We start from the raw sequence: 21732 nt of genomic DNA on the forward strand, positions 1-21732 counted from the left end.
TAACTGCATAAAGGGGAAACAACTTTAATGCAACTAAATATAAGTGTTATGATTTATTATAGACGATGTGTGCGTAGTATACATGTATTTATTTTGATTAAAATCCATTTGAGAACATTCTAGGACTGGAATTATAAGCATTTATACACTTTTACGTCCGTAAAAAGTAGCGCACCAAAAAATTTTGGATTGATTTTTTTCAATGGGGCGAGCGCAAGCCAAAAACAAAAAAAAATATTTTTTTTGTGTTTCTGAAAATATACGAGCGGCAAATCCGATGAACAACTTTTTAATTTGGTGAGGCCTAAGAATGATTGCAATCTATTAATAGCGGCCACCCAATGGAATGACGTCATTCGGTAGCATTCGTTATTGTTCGGCAAAAACGGAGTTAAGCGCATGCGCAGTCAAGTGACCTGGCCACGCCGTCGCCATATTGGTAGTCCTGAAGCGGATCTAGACAGCGTTTTCACAACAGTAAGTTTTGTAAAACAAATCATTCATTTGGAAATACAGAAAGTCATATATTCGCTGAATATAATTTTTATGGGGAACGGAATTTCATGCATCAAAACAACTGCTTAATTCGAAAATGCAAGGAAAATTAGCGAGTGTTTCGTACCCAAAATGGTCGTACCATTGTCAAGTTAGAATGCAGTAAATTTAACCCAAGATAATAAAACGTAATAACTGGGTCACAATAAATAAATCTAAAAGTTAGACTTTTTTTTACGTTTTTGAAAGAACTTAAGTAATATTTCTTTAAAATATTGTCCCTGCTATTCAATTGCCCATTATTTGTTTTTATATTCCATGATTTCTACAGAAAATGGCATCCTTTGGGCCTTTTTGCAAAGCTGAAAGCTTCATCTTAGAAAACATTTATTCACTCAATTTTCCCAACGTTAAAATAGTTCTTGTTGGTTTTGTACCTGAATTGGAGGCAATCTCTGACATGAAAACAGACTTTGCAGCTGTTTACCAAATTTTTATCAGAATTCAATCCTGAATTTGAACATGTGAATACACTCACAAATTAAGTAGAATTCTTGATCAAAAGAGAAAGCTCTGTGCAAAGAAATAAGTGAACAGAGTTAAAAATGTCAAATTACTCAATCAAAATTTTGCAGGGCCAACAACAAATACAAGTAATCCTTAACTGGCAGAAGAGTTCCCATCTGCTAGTCCAAATAATATCTACATGAATATTAATGTCTAATTTATAATAGCAAGTAAGTTTGGCTAGAATATTATGACTTTTTAATTTTTTAATGTCTTCGTTTTCTTAACAGTAAAATACAGATACAAGTAAGGCTTAGAGGGATGGGTGACTACTACAAAATATCAGATCATAAAATTTGACATCCAGATAAACCAAATGAGTAAGTCTAATTGTTGGCAAAAGCCACATAATGTTCAGTGACCTTAGTGTAGAATTTGTATTCATGAATAAATATTCGTATTCATCCCCTGTATTTGTGTTAGACTGGTAACATAGCCCGATCGGGCTTTCGACATAAAATTAATAATTTGTTTTGTAGCCCTCTTTTAGACCTTCTGAAAACAGTCCATGCCAATTGTTTTACGGGTTGCAGCCCGGAACACTGTCCATGAGATTTCATTTCTTAAAATTTGATACACCTCATTAGTATGTCCATGCCAATTGGTTTACGGGTTGCAGCCCGGAACACTGTCCATGAGATTTCATTTCTTTAAATTTGATACAACTCATTAGTATGTCCATGCCAATTGCTTTACGGATTGCAGCCCATTGAACTGTCCGAGACATTTCATTTCTTAAAGTTTGATGCAGCCCATTGGTACGTCCATGCCAATTGTTTTATGGGTTGCAACCCATAACACAGACATTTCATTTTGATGCAGCCTGTAAGTATGTCCATGCCAGTTACATCACTGGTTGCAGTCCATTACAATGTTGTTCGTGACATTTTTGATGCAGCCCATTAGCATGTCCATGCCGGTGTCACCAACAAGTGCTCAATAGCAAATAAAGTGAAGTTAGAATCCAGGCTGCTGAAAATTGCCAGACCGTCTGACCTGTCCAAAATTTAAACAGGCCCAGCACCTTTTGAAGTGGAATTGGTGTGAATGCCTGGCATTTATCCCGAAAAGTAACTTAAAGTTTATAACATTTTATTATATTTTCAGACTGACACCATGTCCAAAAGGCAGCCAGAAAGTAGCTCTGCATGGTAGGAGTAAGTATTCTTTACAATACACTAAAAACCTCTAAACTAGAACCCCTCTCATCTTGAATCCCCTTCTGTTTTCAAGAAAGAGTACTGATATAGCAAAGAAATGGTAAAGCAGTGGCTCTTAAAACAGAATTACCAAGTTTAAAACAAATTAAAAAATTTCAGTTTTGGAGTGTATGTGAAATATGCCGGGCAAACTCATTAGAAAAGGTGTTTTTTTTTTTCAAGTTATAGTAGAGCGTTTTGAGATGAGTACATTAACTGTATTCGTCTATATCTTTTGTCTTTTTTTAACAAACTAAGTCAATATGGGAGATTTTTACAATAAATTTGTATTTATAAACCATTTTGAAATTGTAATACGTGTATATTTTATATATAAAAAGCAGCCATTGTTGGTCAAAGTACAACTGAGGTATTTATAAACTGCCAATATGCTAACACTAGGTTGTTTCAGGGCTTTTCCCAAGAGTGAATTCATTTACAAACTGATTGGTAAGGTATACTTAATATGTACAGTAAAACACCGCTCGCTCGAGGTCGCAAGGGATGAGCAAAATGCTCGAGTTATCCATGGTTTCGAGCGACCCAAACATTGACCAACATACGAAGAAAACTAAAGTTTGTTTACGGTCATCGGGACCGTTTGCTGAGTAAACGGTGATGCGTTATAATAACATACTTGTGACATTTTCGAAAACAAACGTATTACAAACATTATCTATTGATAGACGTTTCAATATGTAATTTGTAAATAGCACATGCGAAGAAACAACTAAGATTTTTTTTTTTTTTTAATTTTATTCATCAACAAGTGCATATCATAATTATCGTCTCAATTTTATGAAACGGCTATATTATTTCCTTCATTTGCATGCAAACAACCGCTGATTAAATGACTAAGATCTCGATCCCGCAGGAATGATGCTTTAAGATATCAGTAATTGATCGATATTTGATCAATAAAACTTTTCTTTAAGCTTTTATCAATAATTAATCTCATCATAATATCAATATACCGACAAACAAACATTTAAGATAGTCTGGGAATAGACTCCACAATTCTCACGGTGTGCGAAAATATTTAATTAACCGATACATTCTGACCGCCGAAGGTGTGAAAAATTTTGACACCTCTGCTCGAGTTAGCCAGACACAACAAAGAGTAAATTAATACACAGGGACCAGGTGTCATGCTCGAGCGATCGAGTTATCGATGCTCGACCCAGCCTTGGTAATATCACATATAAAGTAGAAGGAAATCGGCCGGAACCACATGAATTGCTCGAGCGAGCCCGGGTGCTCGAGTCATCGATGCTCGAGCGAGCGGTGTTTCACTGTATGTACCTCTCTGTTATTCTGTTCAAACATGCTGATCAAACTCTCATACATGTAGACCTCGGACCAGTTTTGACTAACATTCTTTTAGCTAACGTCCCTAAAATTGGCTACAACTTTCCTCATTAGGCTAAAAGCTTAGCTACAAGTATTTTTTCTCCAGCACTAGCACTGTGAAAGTCAAAAATACAACCCTTTGCGATGGATATTTTGATGGTACAGTACTCATAATTCCTACAGGGCGCATTGAATTTTTGATACTGTTTAAACCACATGAATAAAGTTAGCCTGGGAAGCCGTTGATAATATTCGTGCTTTGTCTGTGTGTAGTGTCAGAAGAAATCATACCTAATATCTATGTATTAAAGATCCCACTTAATTTGCGCTTATTAATGTTAATTGGCATTCATCGAGTTTCTGATATTATCAACGCCTGGGGAAATCTGAAGGAGTTTCTATGCCACTACTGATTATCGATTTTCTATAAATAGCCTAATTAACATGTGATTATAGTTGCGCTTGTTCGAAACGAAAACTTTTGTAGATCACTAGGCTGCATTAATTGATATAACATCTTGATAGCTATGATGCACATTTAAGTTTATTCTGACATATTTAATATTTGTTACAACTTGCTGGAAAAGCTATGGGAGGTACAAAGTTATTTGTCTATGACCCGGAAATGTTCGGAAACCGTCGGAATTACAAGATTCCGATCTGTCTTTTTTGTGAGAAATTTGTTTCTATTTTTAGCCATGGATTATCGCTTTTAGAAGTTATCGTTCTTTATCAAACATCCGCATATTTCGGGTGTAATATAGGTGGCACTGCAGTCGGAAAACAGGTTTCCCCAGGCTGTAGATAGAAAAAAAGTTAGAAATTGTCAGACTGGATTCCCAGGTTAGAATAAAGTCTGTAATTTAACCACTTTTTGCTGTATCTCCAGCTAAAAATAGAAAAACTTGTAAACAACTTCTCATGAACCGCTAGATGGATCTTAACCAAACTTGCCAGGTCTGTAGCACCCTGGCAAGGTCTTCTCTCGAGTTTTTTTTTTGTCGAATTTTACGCTGGTCACCAGAGCCAAAAATATATTTTGAAAAAAAACCTAACGACTTCTTCACATGAATCGCTAATCAAGGATTGTTTTCCTTATATGTCCGGTACCAGTAAACGGACCGTTCCCAATCGAAAATAGTGTCCATTTTTCCCAATTGCCAAACTAAAATTCCCAAGGCCATAATCAACCAATTAAGAACAAGAAATAGCCTAATTCTCATATTAAAGACATAAAATACATGGAGTATATACAGACTTATGGGTTGCAAACCCATAGTTAATTGACTTGGACAAACAACAACTGGGACAAAGTTGTGGGCTGCAGCCCATAATCAACTAACACGGACAAGGAAGTACATTTTGTAACTTTATTCCCTAAATTAAGACAAAATATATTATGTACCAGCTTGTGGGCTGCAACTCTTAGTGAATTGACTTGGACAAACAACAGGTTAGACAAAGTTGTGGGCTGCAGCCCATAATCAACTGACTTGGACAAGGAAGTAACCTTATTCCCTAAATAAAGACAAAATATATAATGTACCTACTTGTGGGCTGCAACTCGTAGTGAATTGACTTGGACAAACAACAACTGGGACAAAGTTGTGGGTTGCAGCCCATTATCAACTGACTTGGACGCGGAAGTAACCTTATTCCCGAAATAAAGACTTTATATATGATGTACTAACTAGTGGGCTGCAACTCGTTGCGAATTGACTTGGACAAACAGCAAGGGACTGAGTTATGGGCTGCGGCTGTTAACACTCGGCCACCATGCAACAGTATGTCTATTGAAAACAACAAATGCCCAAACTCTATGTGCATTTATTAAATATTTTCAGGTCCATTAAAGATGTGCCTGATGAAACCATTGGAAATGTCAACAATGGTAGCATGGATGGAAGTGACAGTGATGTACCTTAAGAAAACATTTGAAGTGACAATGATTGTAAGGTGGATGAAAGTGACAATGATGTGCCTATAGAAACCACTGCAAGTGACAACAATGATAACATGGATGAAAGTGACAATGATGGGCCTGAAGAAACCATTTTAAGTGACAACGAGTGTAACATGGATGAAAGTGACAGTGACAGGCCTGAGGAAAATATTATAAGTGATAATAAGGGACAACAATAATAACATGGATGAAAGTGGCAATGATGTGCCTGAGGAAAATATTGTAAGTGATATAACAGTTGTAACGTGGATGGAAGTGATACTAATATTTCTGAAAAAAAAACCCTCAGGGATTGGCTGTAATGAATGAACAGGATGATTTTTTGGGAGAAATAAATGGTGAATAAAGATATTTTGGATTTGACTTCACTTTTACTGAGAATGACAATAATTCGTTTTCAAAAACAGAAATTTGCAGCTTTTGTCTATATAGATTTTGTCATCTTTTTTTTAGACGATTGTGATTTTTTTTCAATTTGGTTTGAAAATTTGATTAATAAAAATAAATGTTGTTTTTTTTCAGATTGTTTGGTATTCATAATGTTGACAAACCCAAGTTATAGTCTCAAGCTCCATTTTAGTGATCTGCTTTGTGTCCGGCATCTGCCAACAATACCTTCTTTTAACATTTACTCCAGAAACCGCTTGAACTTCATTACCGGTAGTAGTAACTAATCTGTTTTGCCCCCTTGAACAATGTTTTGCTCATGTCGGTCAGTAGGCCATTTGGTTTCCGCTCAATAACAAGAGATTACTTAGACATGCTGTGGTCAAACTTAATAGGATGACTACCTTTGGTCAGTAGGTAACCCTTATTGTTTTGGGGGTCAGTAGGTCAAAGATCCAGGTCACAGTGACCTCAACACTGAAAACCATTCCCACTTAATTACAAGAGAACGCTTGAACCTGCAGTGGTCAACTGCCTATGGCCAGTAGATGAACCTATAGTTTTTGGGGTCAGTAGGTAAAGTGTCTAGGTCACTGAGACCGCAGCACTAAAAATGTTTGCATTTTAGTTTTATGAGCTGTATCAAACTTTAAGCAATTTATGAAATGTCTCTGTGTAATGAGAGTATAATGGGCTCAACCCGTAAAACAACTGGCATGGACATCCTCATGAGCTACATCAAACTTTATAAAATTAAATGTCATGACAATGATATGGGCTGCAACCAATAAAACAGTTGACATTGACACCCTTATGGGCTGCATCAGACTTTTAGAAATGAAATGTCTCTGAGAGTGTAATGGGCTGCAACCTGTAAATAAAATCTGGAAAGTAGATCCCTCGGAAGCACCGAGAACAAGGCAAACAGTGAAAATTGCAGACTCAGTTTGATTGAGTCTGTAAAACAACTGGCATGAAGATCCTAATGAGCTGCATCAAACTTTATGGAATGAAATGTCACTGCCAATTTTGGGTTGCAACCCACAAAAGAGTTGACATAGACATCCTAATGGGCTGCACCAAACTTTTTGGAATGAAATGTCATGGACAATGTTATGGGTTGCAACCCCAAAAAGGGTTGACATGGACATCCTTGTTGGCTGCATCAGACTTCTAGAAATGAAATGTTTCTGAGTGTAATGGGCTGTAACCTGTAAAAAAATAATTGGCATGGATTAGTCATCCACCTCTTATTGATGTGGAGAAGTTGGCAGTTACTTGCGGAGAACAGGTTTGTACTGGTACAGAATCCAGGAACATGGTTAGGTTAACTGCCTGCCGTTACTTGACTGAAATACTGTTGAAAAACTGCGTTAAATCCAAAACAAAACAAAACATACTTGTGAGCTGTATCAAACTTTAAGAATTGAAATGTTACGGGCTGCAACCCGTAAAACAGTCTGCATTGACATACTAATGGGCTGCAACCCATAACACAGACATTTCAGTTTGATGCAACTCATTAGTGTGTTCATGCCAGTTAGTTTAAACTATTTTTATTCTGAAAAGCATGAAATATTTGCAATACAACAGTTCAGGAATCGGACAGAAAGCAGTCATAGCTTACAGCTGTCGTCCTAATGCCAGTTGTGTTATGAGTTGCAGCCCATTACACTGTCTGAGACGTTTCATTTCTTCAAGTTCGATGCAGCCGTTTAGAATGGCCTTGCCAAATGTTTTATGGGCTGTAGCCCATAACACTGTCCATGACATGTTGGTTTGATGCAGCACATTAGTATGTCCATGTCAATTGTTTTATTGTTTGCAGAATAGTAGTAAAAAGTGGTAATATTAAAAGAAAATGCTCATCACTAGTACAAGAGCAGTGTGAGTACATACTAAGCCCTTTTCAGTTTTAATACTGACATGAAAGTAGAATATTTGTTTACAGATCATGCGGTAATGAGCCTTTTCGGTGTTGTCCAAAGTCGCCATATGACCTATAATTGTGTTGGTGCAACTTTAAATACAACAAAAAATAAATAAATGTTTGATGTTGTCCAGAGTTTTTTCTGTTTTGGTTTTAAAAGTGACTACGGAATTGTAACAGTTTATTACTCGCTAATATTGCCTGCCACTTGAGAAATTTGTTTATAACAGATAGTTAAAGCAAAGAAACTTTAATTAAGGTAGTTCTGCACGTTTGGATCAAACCTTTTTTACAATGTAGAATTTGCTTAAACCTTAAGAATTTACCTAGAAAATGCAGGAAATAAAAAAATAGAGTCGTGTTCTTGATTTTTTGCTACACCGATTTGAAAAATGCGGACCTCGCACAATATTTTATAATGTGAGTTTATGGAAAAATCATTATTTTCGTAACATTTTCACGAATAGATATTTGTCTGTAATGTAAAATTCGATGAAACTTCTCGTAGTTGTAAATAAAGACATGACCTATAATTTGATGAAATAAAATGTATAGGTCTGTGAGCTTATTTTCAAGATATTTGACCATGATTAAATTGAACCGGACATTTCGAGATAATTTTAAGACGTTATTTTGAATTATTTTATGTGTCGTACGTTTTGATTTAACTGAGACTTCAGAAATATAGCAACAGTGTCATTCTAACAAATTTACTCACAAGCTGCGATTAATTCATACAATGATTTTCATTTCTGTATGCCGAATCCAAGTTTTATTCTACGTTTTCCGGATAAATTACGTTACGTCATCACTTCGGTTTATCAAACGTACAGAACTGCCTTAAAACAACTCTTTAACTGTCATAGTTTAATAATGAAATGAATTTTGCCATTTATAATAAGGTTTGCCTATTGAGTAACAATAAGCTTTCTGGAATGATTTTTTTAGATAGGCAGACTGTAGCCAATTAGTCTGCACATGAAAGTTGTAAAGGTAGCATCCGTTTATTCTGTTTCAGACTTTAGTTTTACATATAGGGTGCAACCCATAAGTTTTAGTTTGTCCAAGTTTTTGCGGGGTGAACTCTGAGGTGCTACCCGCACTTCTGTTTTGTACTGGTTTGACATTATGGGTTGAAATTTGCACCCCGTAATACTGACTGTGGGGTGCAGCCCTTATTGTAGCTCTCGTAGGTACGTCCGTCCGTCCGTCCGTCTGCAATTTCGTGTCCGGTCCATAACTCTGTCATCCATGAAGGGATTTTAATATTACTTGGCACAAATGTTCCCCATGATGAGACGACGTGTCATGCGCAAAACCCGGACCCCTAGCTCAAAGGTCAAGGTCACAATTGGAGGTCAAAGGTCAACAGGGCTTTTTTCCTGTCCGGTCCATAACTCTCCCATCCATGAAGAGATTTTAATATTACTTGGCACAAATGTTCCCCATGATGAGATGATGTGTCATGCGCAAATCCCGGACCCCTAGCTCAAAGGTCAAGGTCACAATTGGAGGTCAAAGGTCAACAGGGCTTTTTTCCTGTCCCGTCCATAACTCTCCCATCCATGAAGAGATTTTAATATTACTTGGCACAAATGTTCCCCATGAGGAGACGACGTGTCATGCGCAAAACCTGGACCCCTAGCTTAAAGGTCAAGGTCACAATTGGAGGTCAAAGGTCAACAAGGCTTTTTTCCTGTCCGGTCCATAACTCTCCCATCTATGAAGGGATTTTAATATTACTTGGCACAAATGTACCTCATAAGAAGACAATGTGTCATGCACAACTTTCAGACCCCTAGCTCAAAGGTCAAGGTCACACTTAGCAGTCAAATGTTAACATAGCATGAACAGGGTCTGTTTCGTGTCCGGTCCATAACACTGACATTCATAAAGGGATTTTAATATCACTTAGCACAATTGTTCCCCATGATGAGACGACGTGTCATGCGCAAATCCCGGACCCCTAGCTCAAAGGTCAAGGTCACAATTGGGGGTCAAAGGTCAACAGAGTTTTTTTCCTGTCCCATCCATAACTCTGCCATCCATGAAGGGATTTTAATATTACTTGGCACAAATGTTCCCCATGATGAGACAACATGTCATGCGCAAAGCCCAGACCCTTAGCTCAAAGGTCAAGGTCACAATTGGAGGTCAAAGGTCAATAAGGTGTTTTCCCTGTCCGATCCAGAACTCTGTCATCCATCAAGGGATTACAATATTACTTGGCATAAATGTTTCCCATGGTGAGACGACGTGTCATGCGCAACACCCAGTACCCTAGCTTAAAGGTCAAGGTCACACTTTGAGATCAAAGGTCAAGAGGATTTTTTTCCTGTCCGGTCTATAACTTTGTCATGCAAAGTAGGATTTAGATATCAGTTGGCACAAATATTCCCCTGGATGAGACAACATGTCATGCGCAAGAACCAGGTCCCTAGGTCTAAGGTCAAGGTCATATTTAGAGGTCAAAGGTCAAATTCAAGAATGACTTTGTAAGGAACATTTCTTCTTCATGCATGGAGGGATTTTGATGTAACTTGGACCAAATGTTCACCACCATGAGGCACTCTTGTTTTTAGAATTACGTCCCTTTGTTGTTACTTTAAATAGATTTTATTGTAACTTTTTTATTACTGGCGGTAGAGAAAATTCGAGACCACTTTTCTGTGGTACAGCATGCATGTTACATCCAATTTTTAGGTGTATTTTGACCTATCTCTACCTGGTAAAGAGTTTCTTTTGGACTTATGTTATATAGATGTTTGTTTTTTTTTTTTTTTTTTTTTTTTTAAAGATTAATTTCCCTTTGTTGTTACTATAAATAACTTACATGATAACATTTTTATAATCAGCCAAAAAAATTCAATATGAAAACAACTGTGGGTTTTTATATATGCACATTTTAATCCAAGTGTGTTGTTATAACATATTGTATATGTAGTACAATATTGTTTATACATCATTGACAGATATCAGTTCATTATGTTATACTGCAGTAGAGAAAATTAGGTGCCTTCCAGTAGGGGACTTTGTATTGCATGGCAATACTTCATTCACTTGTTAATGCAAGGATATTGTATCATATTAGAAAAAACTAACATCTTCTTATTTCTGTGAATTTATTGACATGCTGCATATACACATATATGTAAAATGCTAGACTTAATCATTTAATTGTCTCTTGTTTCAGTGAAGCCCAACCCAGTTATTGGATTAAAATCTTCAGTTTTAAACAGCACATGTGTCCAAGTGCAATGGAGAACAAACAATTCAGAGATGCAGTACCCTAAAGAACACAAACTGACAGTTTCCAGTAAATGGGATGGCCCTGAGGTAAACCTTGGGTTTTAAATATTAACCTTAAACTATTTTTCTTGGAGGCCATTTACTCTTTTCTTGTAAACCTTGCTGACCTAGAACGTGTACAATACCTCTGTCTGTAGCAACAGGGCATCTCTGTTGCAAAAAGGGTGAAGGAGGTTTGGCTCATGTCAGTTTATCTGTAGGTTGTTTATTGGTCAGTGAGTCTGATGTATTCTGTTCAGTTGCTAGAGAACACGTTCTGGCAATCAAAATAAGTATATAAAGTTTACAGTGATTGACTGGTTAGAAGATGATCTCTAGTGTATTAGGGTTCATAAGGTAAAAGGTCAAAATTGGATATTATGTATAAATGTATAAGGTGGGCCAATGGTCTAGTGGTAACACGCTTGACTGTCAATCCAGAGGTCAAGGGTTCAAATCCCGGTCCAGATACTGGACAGATGCCTGGACATTTCTGAGATGATCTTGAGTGTCTTCCACGTAACTAAGAGGCCTGTACTGGTCCTTCCCAGGAAAGACGGCTTTGCCTGGCACTTTAAAGAACCATACTGTCTATTCCCAAAGAGCTAGGCTAAGTTAGCCGTACAGGCCTGTATCTATAAAAGATTTCTCTCTATCTGTTCTTGGGGCTTTATTTCACTCTGTCCCTCTGGTCAGATTGCTCTGTGTCTGTACTAGCAGAGGATGAATTTCGCAGCATGTGTGGCTGCATTTGCTGTATGTAAAGCGCCTTTGGACATGTTTATCATGAAAAGTGCTTTATAGAAATCGGGTATAATAATAATAATAATAGTAACATTCTTGATACTGAAAACTATCTACTAAGTTTACTCAGACAGTCTGCCAAGGGAGGAATAGAGAGGGTACAGGGCATTTGTGTTGAACAAATAAATCTTTGAGTCAGTTCGACATGTTTTTCTTAGACAGGCCACCAGGGTGGGGGGAGAAGTGAGGGTGTGGGGCATTTTTGTTGAAGAAAGATATTGTAACATGATTAATTTCTGAAAATGTGTAATAGCATAGATTTAGTTCCAAGAGAACCGGTCAGTTGGGTAAACAGTTTTATAAAAATTTTGATTGGAAATCTGCATGAAATAGTTTGTCACAGAGGGCAACAGTTGAAAACATGTACATTTGTACACCCATTCACAAAGAATTGATAAAATTTGCAATGGCAGTTTAGCATAATAAAGACAACTTTACATTTATAAGCCAGGTTTTCATTCATGAAATCATAGTTATTAGATTGGTGTATGTAGTAGTCTGGGCTGTGGCGCAGGGTGGCATCAGACAGACTGCATCAAACTTGGGTTTGGGGCTAATAACTTCAGTTCAGTTTAACATATTGTCACCAAATGTAGTGTTACAGCAAACTTATTCCAGGTTTTGTAAGGGACTCAGTGTTACCCAGAACTGAAAAACGTTTCACTAAAAACTAAGCCTTAGGGAATAAGCTTTTGTGATAAAAATAAAAATAGGGGGGCGGTGAGGGGGTGCGGAATGCTTGGATTGTACTAGGGGGCATTGGAGTCAGTGTCACATTTACTATTACTGTTTCAAAAAGATAATTAGTTAAGATTAAAATATTGTTCCCAAACTGTTTGTAGCTGGTTTGAAGTCAATTTTGAGCAGCTGGTCAAGGTAAAAGTAGGTTAAGTTCAAAGTCAGTTTTTCTAAAAATGGATTGATTCACCAATTTCTTAATATTGTTTTTCATTGACTCTAAATAATACCATCAACAAGACATTATTTTAATGCAGATCATTGGTGAAACGTAAAACAAAATATATTTTAAGACTGATTTATTGCTTATTCTTTTTCCAGGTGTATAAGTTCAACACAACAACAGAAACCGAAAAAGATACACATGGTTGGACGTTGTGTAATCTCCACCCGCATACAGTTTACACGTTCGCTGTAAGCATACAGCCTACTGGAGAGCAAGCAGGTTTTTACAGCGACCCTAGAGAAACTGTGGCCACTACATACTCTGATAGTGAGTGAATTTAATGTTAATATTATATAAAATAGCAACCACCTTCATTCTAATTCAAAATTTATTTAACACTTCATGTAAAAATTCTGAAATCTTTGTTTAGCTTTGTGTTAGCAATGAAGAATGAATTCATGTTTTTCATGATACAAGTGCAAGATAATCTGCTAAGTAGATTTTAAACAGATGTAATATCAGCATTTTTAGCTCGACTTTTCGAAGAAAGAGTAGAGCTATTGCACTCACCCTGACGCTGTCACCGTTGGTTAAAGTTTTTGATAAAGTCGAATATCTCTGTTACTATCAAAGCTATTGACTTGAAACTTAACATACTTATTTACTATCAAAGTCTACACCAGAAGAAACAATCCCCTTTACTCTGGTTTGAATTTTGACAGAGTTATGTCCCTTTTTAACCTGGATTTTTTTTACTGGCAAAGCTGTAATTCAGAGTCAGGCACTGAGAAAAGTCGAGTGCGCTGTCTTACGGACAGGTCATGTTGAAAGTGTAATTATTTGCTTAAAAAATGTTTCCCATAATGAAAAAAAACTGTTCCTGGTTTTATTATGTCTCCCCCAGGAGACATATTGTTTTTGCCCTGTCCGTCCGTACGTCACACTTCATTTCTGAGCAATAACTGGAGAACCATTTGACCTAGAACCTTCAAACTTCATAGGGTTGTAGGGCTGCTGGAGTAGACGACCCCTATTGTTTTTGGGGTCACTCTGTCAAAGGTCAAGGTCACAGGGGCCTGAACATTGAAAACCATTTCCGATCAATAACTAGAGAACCACTTGACCCAGAATGTTGAAACTTCATACGATGATTGTCATGAAGAGTAGATGACCCCTATTGATTTTGGGGTCACCCCGTCAAAGGTCAAGGTCACAGGGGCCTGAACATTGAAAACCATTTCCGATCAATAACTAGAGAACCACTTGATCCAGAATGTTGAAACTTCATAGGATGATTGATCATGAAGAGTAGATGACCCCTATTGATTTTGGGGTCACTCCATCAAAGGTCAAGGTCACAGGGGCCTGAACATTGAAAACCATTTCCGATCAATAACTAGAGAACCACTTCACCCCGAATGTTGAAACTTCATACGATGATTGGTCATGAAGAGTAGATGACCCCTATTGATTTTGGGGTCACTCCGTCAAAGGTCAAGGTCACAGGGGCCTGAACATGGAAAACCATTTCCGATCAATAACTAGACAACCACTTGGCCCAGAATGTTGAAACTTCATAGGATGATTGTACATGCAAAGTAGATGACCCCTATCAATTTTTGGGTCACTCCATTAAAGGTCAAGGTCAGAGGGGCCTGAACATTGAAAACCTTTTCCGGTCAATAACTTGAGAACCACTTGACCCAGAATGTTGAAACTTAATAGGATGATTGATCATGCAGAGTAGATGACCCCTAACGATTTTGGGGTCACTCTGTGAAAGGTCAAGGTCACAGGGGCTCGAACATTGAAAACCATTTCCGGTCAGTAACTTGAGAACCACTTGACCCAGAATGATGAAACTTCATAGGATGATTGGTCATGCAGAGTAGATGACCCCTAACGATTTTAGGGTCACTCTGTTAAAGGTCAAGGCCACAAGGGCCTGAACATGGAAAACCATTTCCGATCAATAACTTGAGAACCTCTCGACCCAGAATGTTGAAACTTCATAGGATGATTGTTCATGCAGAGTAAATGACCCCTATTGTTTTTGGGGTCACTCCATTAAAGGTCAAGGTCACAGGGGCCTGAACATTGATAACCAGTTCCGATCAATAACTTGAGAACCACTTGACCCAGAATGTTGAAACTTCGTAGGATGATTGAACATGCAGAGTAGATGACCCCTATTGATTTTGGGGTCAGTCTATTAAAGGTCAAGGTCACAGTGGCCTGTTCATGTAAAATCATTTTTTGGAAATAACTTGAGAACCACTTGACCTACAATGTTGAAACTTAATAGGATGATTGGACATGCAGAGTAGATGACCCCTATTTATTTTGAGGTCACTTGATCAAAGGTCAAGGTCACAGGAGCCTGAACAGTGACTTGAGAACCACTAGGCCAAGAGTGTTGAAATTTAGCGGGATGACTGGACATGCCAAGTAGATGATCCCTATTGCAGCCAACCATCAGTGTCTCTTTGACTTTCGCTCCTGACCCCTATTGACTTCTTGCCTATAGGACTTTGCACTGGGGGAGACATGCGCTTTTTTACAAAAGCATTTTCTAGTTTCTTTATACTTCAGATTTTGCTTTCTTGATTTTTAGTACCAAGTGCCAGTCCAGGTGTAACAGACGGGGGTTACAGCTGGACTCACAGGGACTGTGAAGGAATAAATGACAAAAGAAAAGTTTGTGTGTTTTGGAAGGTAAATTGTTTTTGTGGCATTTTGTATCTTACTTGTTTCTTTTTTGAGAACATTTAATTTAAGATTGTCCTTGATCCATCTTTTACTACTGCTTTTTAGCTCACCTGAGCAATGCTTAGATGGGTTATTGTGATAGCTCGATGTCCGGCGTCTCTCGTCTGTCTGTCTGTCAACATTTAGCTCTGGCCGTCTTGTTTCTTGGATTCATAGATTTGTTCTGATTTGAAGAATGTTTAGCCAATTTGATGCTAAATGTTTCCACTAGAAGACTTTATGCCCAACAATTATTTAACTGGTCCATTTCATACCATTCCAGTTGTATTTCATTCATATTGAAAGTGAAAGTTATGCAGATTTTGAAATAATTTAGCCAATACAATAACACTTAACAAAACAAAGGGAAGATCTGAAGTTTTGTATAATAGGCTCACAGTAATAGTTTTATTTCTTCTAACAGTGCACCAAAATAAATATGAATTCAGTAAAAACAGTCAACATGGTAGCATAATACTTTTTCACTGCTTTTCTTTATTTCACAGAGTTTATTTTTTGAATTAATTTTAAAAGAGTCAATATATTCATAAACTGAATTGAATTTAATTGTAGAAAATAAAACAAGCTGAATTTTGTAATAGAATTAAAGCGAAGTAATATAGATAAATGAAGTTGTTCATAAACTGAATTGAATTAAATTGTAGAAAATAAAACAAGCTGAATTTTGTAATAGAATTAAAGGGAAGTAATAAAGATAAATGAAGTTATCTCTTGACCCTTACCCTGCTGAATTTCTATAATGAACTTGTCCATCTTTCAATTTAGACAGTACCATTAAATGTCAAAAGGGGTGTTTACCAAAAAGATACTGACTAAATTGCAAACAATGCAGATCATGATCAGACTGCACAAATGTAATTTGTGTCCAGCATGATAAGGGTTAAAAGTCATTAAGTTATAATTTAAAAGGGAAGTTCTGTGAAACACAAATCTTTTTTAGGGGACATCCATAGCCAATTGGTTTAGGTTCCTGACTTCAGATCACATGTAGGGGACCTCTGTGGTCAAGTGGTTAAGGTCCCTGACTTGAGTTGACTTGCTCCTCATTGATGTGGGTTTGAGCCGCACTGGGGGTGTAGAATTCTTCATGTGAGGAAGCCATCCTGCTGGCTTACAGAAGGTCGGTGGTTCTACCTAGTCCTAGGTGAGGAAGCGATCCTGCTGGCTTACAGAAGGTCGGTGGTTCTACCTAGTCCTAGGTGAGGAAGCCATCCTGCTGGCTTACAGAAGGTCGGTGGTTCTACCCAGTCCTAGGTGAGGAAGCCATCCTGCTGGCTTACAGAAGGTCGGTGGTTCTACCTAGTCCTAGGTGAGGAAGCAATCCTGCTGGCTTACAGAAGGTCGGTGGTTCTACCCAGTCCTAGGTGAGGAAGCCATCCTGCTGGCTTACAGAAGGTCGGTGGTTCTACCTAGTCCTAGGTGAGGAAGCCATCCTGCTGGCTTACAGAAGGTCGGTGGTTCTACCCAGTCCTAGGTGAGGAAGCCATCCTGCTGGCTTACAGAAGGTCGGTGGTTCTACCGAGTCCTAGGTGAGGAAGCCATCCTGCTGGCTTACAGAAGGTCGGTGGTTCTACCCAGTCCTAGGTGAGGAAGCCATCCTGCTGGCTTACAGAAGGTCGGTGGTTCTACCTAAGTCCTAGGTGAGGAAGCCATCCTGCTGGCTTACAGAAGGTCGGTGGTTCTACCCAGTCCTAGGTGAGGAAGCCATCCTGCTGGCTTACAGAAGGTCGGTGGTTCTACCTAGTCCTAGGTGAGGAAGCCATCCTGCCGGCTTACAGAAGGTCGGTGGTTCTACCTAGTCCTAGGTGAGGAAGCCATCCTGCTGGCTTACAGAAGGTCGGTGGTTCTACCCAGTCCTAGGTGAGGAAGCCATCCTGCTGGCTTACAGAAGGTTGGTGGTTCTACCCAGTCCTAGGTGAGGAAGCCATCCTGCTGGCTTACAGAAGGTCGGTGGTTCTACCCAGTCCTAGGTGAGGAAGCCATCCTGCTGGCTTACAGAAGGTCGGTGGTTCTACCTAGCCCTAGGTGCCCATCTGTGATGAAATAATGCTGGAAAGGGCACCTAGTTGGGATCTTGATCTACAATGAAAAGCTGGAATGTCGCCGTATGATCTATAACTGTGTCGGTGCATTGTTAAACCCAACAAAAAGAAACAAAAGGGTCACCTGGAGATGAGCAAAATGCTGAGTTACTCATGGTTTTGGGTACTCCCTTTATTGACCAAAACATCAATGTAGGCTGATTAACGTGGCAAATATACAAGTTTACATGTCCTTTGTGTACACATTATAATAAGAGACAGTGATTCATGATAGATACACAGTGACATTTCCATAAAGCTTATTATGAACATTACGAATTGATGGTCAGAAAAAATTATTTGATATACTTAATTGCAAACAATTTTTGATTAAAGAAGTTTTTTAAATAAATAACATTGTCTTTTGCAACTTTCATTTTGAAATGGTGCTAAAGTTTGAAGACACATTCTAACTTGAATGTTTTTTTGTTGTTGTTTTTTTAAGTAACATAGCAAAATATTATTTTGTTGATGTTATAAGTTTTTACCAGTTTCTTTCATCAAGATACAAACAAAAAACATTGTCTTTAACCTTTTAGCTGAGTCAATATAATTATCAGATCAAATGAGTAAATTTCTTACTATAACTTGATTCTGATAATTTGAATAAGATGTGCTGGCCATTTACTCTGACTGTTGAAGGTATAAACATTTTTAGCTCCACTATTTGAAGAATATTGGTGCTATTCTTCTCACCCTGGTGTTAGTGTTGGCATGTCTTTTCTTGGTAGAAGTTTTTCAGCAACCTTTGTTTTTAGCTCACCTGAGCCAAAGGATCATGGTGAGCTTTTGTGACAGCTCAATGTCGGTCATTCGTCGTGCGTAAAAAATGTCAGTTGTCCATCAACAATTTCTAAAAAAATCTTCTTCTTGAAAACCATTGGGTAGAATTACACCAAACTCATAGGAATGATCCTTGGGTGATCCCCTTTCAAAATTGTTCAAAGAATTGAATTCCATGTAGAACTTTGGTTGCCACGGCAGCCAAAAGGAAAACTTTAAAAATCTTCTTTTCAGAAAGAGCGAGGCCTAGAGCCTTGATATTTGGCGTGTGACATCATCTAACTGTCCTCTTTGAAAAATTTTCAAATTATGCCCCTGGGGTGAAAAGAGGGGTCAAAAGTTTTACATAGACTTATATAGAAAAAAAAAACTTCTTGTCTAAAACCACAAGACCTAGGCCTTTGATATTTGGTATGTTGCATTGCCTTGTGGTCCTCTACCAAAGTTGTTCAGATTATTACCCTGGGTTGAAAAGAGGCCCTGCCTCTTAGGGGGAGGTGGGGGGTGGGGGCGCTTTTGATATTTGGTACCGTATGTTGCCTTGCCAAGTGTTCCTCTACCAAAATTGTTCAAATTATGCCCATGGGATGAAAAGGGGCCCTGCTTTTGGGGTCTCAAGTTTAACATAGAACAGTGTAATTTCACATAAACATTGTCCAGCATACAAACAAAGTATGTGTAGGGGCTAGGCCCATTATAGGCAAGTTCACCAGGTTGTTATATACTTAGGTTATTTTCGTGTTGAATTTTTTCGAAAGCTTCGTTTGTAGACATATCTTTGGTACTTTTAAAGCTAATGACTTGAAATTAAAAAAATCTGTTTATAATCATTGTCTGCATGCGTGGTTACACTCCCCTTAACTCTAATTGTTTTTTTTATATGATTATGCACCTTTCATACTTAAAGTCTTTTTGGCAATCTTCGCTTTTTGGAAATAACTTGAATACAATATAATTTGAAACTTAAAATGTATGTTTTTCATCATCATCTGCTGTAGTAATAAAAAAAAAAAATAAATAAAATAAAAATAAATAATAAATAAATTGAAATATAATTTGAATATAGCGAAGTCTTTTAAATACTTAATGTGCATAATATAGTTTCTTGGACAGATTTTTCTGATGTAATTTAACTCCATCAAAAACAAGAATGTCATTATCCCTTCCATACTTGACCTTTAACCCCTCTCAGTAGTAGGGTCTTTTTAGATCTTGGTATATCTTCCTTTTTAAGTAGAGGTCTCTTATTGAGACATAGATTCATTTTACTGACAAATCACCGAATAGTGGAACGCACTGTCTTACAGACAGCTCTTGTTTACACTTGTGAATGCTTTAATTATGCAAATGAGGTTTAAATGCTCAGTGTATATAAGCATTATCACAGTACTAACAGCTAGTTGCAAAGACTTACAGTACTTTCGAAAATAGAAATTAAATATTTTTTTCAGCCAATCCGAGGGGAAGATAAAAATGGTCAAATGAAAGGACTAGATGGTGTATTCACAGCCGTCAATCAGACTAGGACACCAATCGATGTGAACTGGGCTGAAGATTTAACATACGGTTGTAGTTCGGGCTTGCTGTGTAATATAAGCTATGTGTTCTCCATCAAGGCCAGAAATAGTAATGGTACATCAGAAGATAACTCCACATTGCTTATATCAGCCGCCACTAAAGGTAAGATTTAGTTTCTGTTGTAATTCAGTGAATGAGAAGGTGTAAAAGAAATTAGGTTTTTATATAACCTAAGAGATATAGATAAAATTAATGCTACTTACAGTCAGGTTTGGAGATTATAGAAAAGGGTTTCGAGACTAGTATCAGAATGTAGCCTCGCAGTTGGTTACATTTTATAAGTTTTGATACTGGTTTTAGAGTGCAGCCTTGCAGTTGGTCAGATTTATAAGTTTTGATACTGGTTTTAGAGTGCAGCCTTGCAGTTGATCAGATATATAAGTTTTATGACAAGTTTCAGAGTGCAGCCTTGCAGTTGGCCAGATTTATAAGTTTTGATACTAATTTCTATTCGCAGAAATGTTATGATTTTCCTGTAGAGTCCCATTACGAAAAATTGCGTGAGGTCCAAATTTTTTTAATCAGCCTAGTAAAAACTGGAAGCACACAATCTTTTTATTAATTTTGCTGAATTTTCTATGTATGTTCTGAAGTTTTGAAAAATCAGAGTTTAATCAAATTCTACATTGTAGAGAAAATTTCAATCCAAATGTGCAGAACTACTGTAAAAGTACACTGCAGTAGCAAGGGTATCTACCCTAATCCTAAACTTGTTTCATATTTGTCATTTCTGCTTTTTATCAGGAATAGTCCAGCCACAGCTTATAGTTGAGGCTTCCAACATCTCAAATGTTTCTGTGAGTTGGACAGAAGCAGAAAAGGCCACCAGTTATATGGTAGCCTGGTGTAGAAACAGAAATGGAGAATGTGAGGTAAGTCTTTATTATGGCTTCCACATGTAATGGATGAGACATATTTATTTAGTGCTTTCTGTTCACCTGTATGTCAAAAAGTTGTCCAGGCAACCCCTCTAACACCCCTAGGTGGATTTGCACTAAATTTTACAAGAGTGATCAGTGCCAAGCCTAGATATGCATATTGTCAGCATTTTCGGGTTCAGCGATTTGTGCCTTTCATTTATCAAACTTTATGATGAGTTGGCCACTTCTCTTAAATTTTTGGGTGGATTTCCACCTACCTTTACAGGAGTGATCAGTGCCAAGTCTTAATATGCACCTTATTGGCATGTTCAGGTTCATTGATTTTTAGCGGATATAACGGCCCTTTATTTGTCAAATCTTGTGATATTTTGGCAACTTCTCTTACACAACTGGGCAGAATCCCACCAAACTTTACAGAAGTTATCAGTGCCAAGCCTAGTTATGCATTATATCAAGAGCATGTTCAGGATCAGGGATTTTCAGCAGAGTTATAGCCCCTGATTTTTCATATTTTACAGCCCGCCCGCTTAGCTCAGTAGGTAGAGTGTCGGTCTATGGAGCGCGGGGTCGTGAGTTCGATCCTCGGGCTGGGCGTATGTTCTCCGTGACTATTTGATAAACGACATTGTGTCTGAAATCATTAGTCCTCCACCTCTGATTCATGTGGGGAAGTTGGCAGTTACTTGCGGAAAACAGGTTTGTACTGGTACAGAATCCAGGAAAACTGGTTAGGTTAACTGCCCGCCGTTACAT

At 37.8% G+C, this 21732-nt stretch overlaps 1 protein-coding gene and 1 long non-coding RNA gene across 2 annotated transcripts in view; both read left to right on the forward strand.

The window, feature by feature from the left end:
* The first annotated feature begins 311 nt into the window (after positions 1 to 311).
* LOC128552823 (uncharacterized) lies at positions 312 to 6014 on the forward strand. The gene is made up of 3 exons (XR_008369177.1): positions 312 to 477; positions 2170 to 2219; positions 5456 to 6014. It is a non-coding gene; the product is annotated as an uncharacterized LOC128552823 (long non-coding RNA).
* A 612-nt stretch (positions 6015 to 6626) lies between these two features.
* Positions 6627 to 21732, forward strand: part of LOC128552824 (uncharacterized) — a 28702-nt gene continuing 13596 nt past the window's right edge. The window contains exons 1-6 of the mRNA XM_053533888.1: positions 6627 to 6663; positions 11085 to 11227; positions 13043 to 13214; positions 15502 to 15602; positions 19972 to 20200; positions 20843 to 20970. Coding sequence (XP_053389863.1) covers positions 6627 to 6663; positions 11085 to 11227; positions 13043 to 13214; positions 15502 to 15602; positions 19972 to 20200; positions 20843 to 20970 — 810 coding nt within the window. The remainder of the gene's footprint in view (positions 6664 to 11084; positions 11228 to 13042; positions 13215 to 15501; positions 15603 to 19971; positions 20201 to 20842; positions 20971 to 21732) is intronic.

This window comes from Mercenaria mercenaria, unplaced genomic scaffold (assembly GCF_021730395.1).
Source record: "Mercenaria mercenaria strain notata unplaced genomic scaffold, MADL_Memer_1 contig_3194, whole genome shotgun sequence".
In the NCBI taxonomy this organism is placed as follows: domain Eukaryota; kingdom Metazoa; phylum Mollusca; class Bivalvia; order Venerida; family Veneridae; genus Mercenaria; species Mercenaria mercenaria.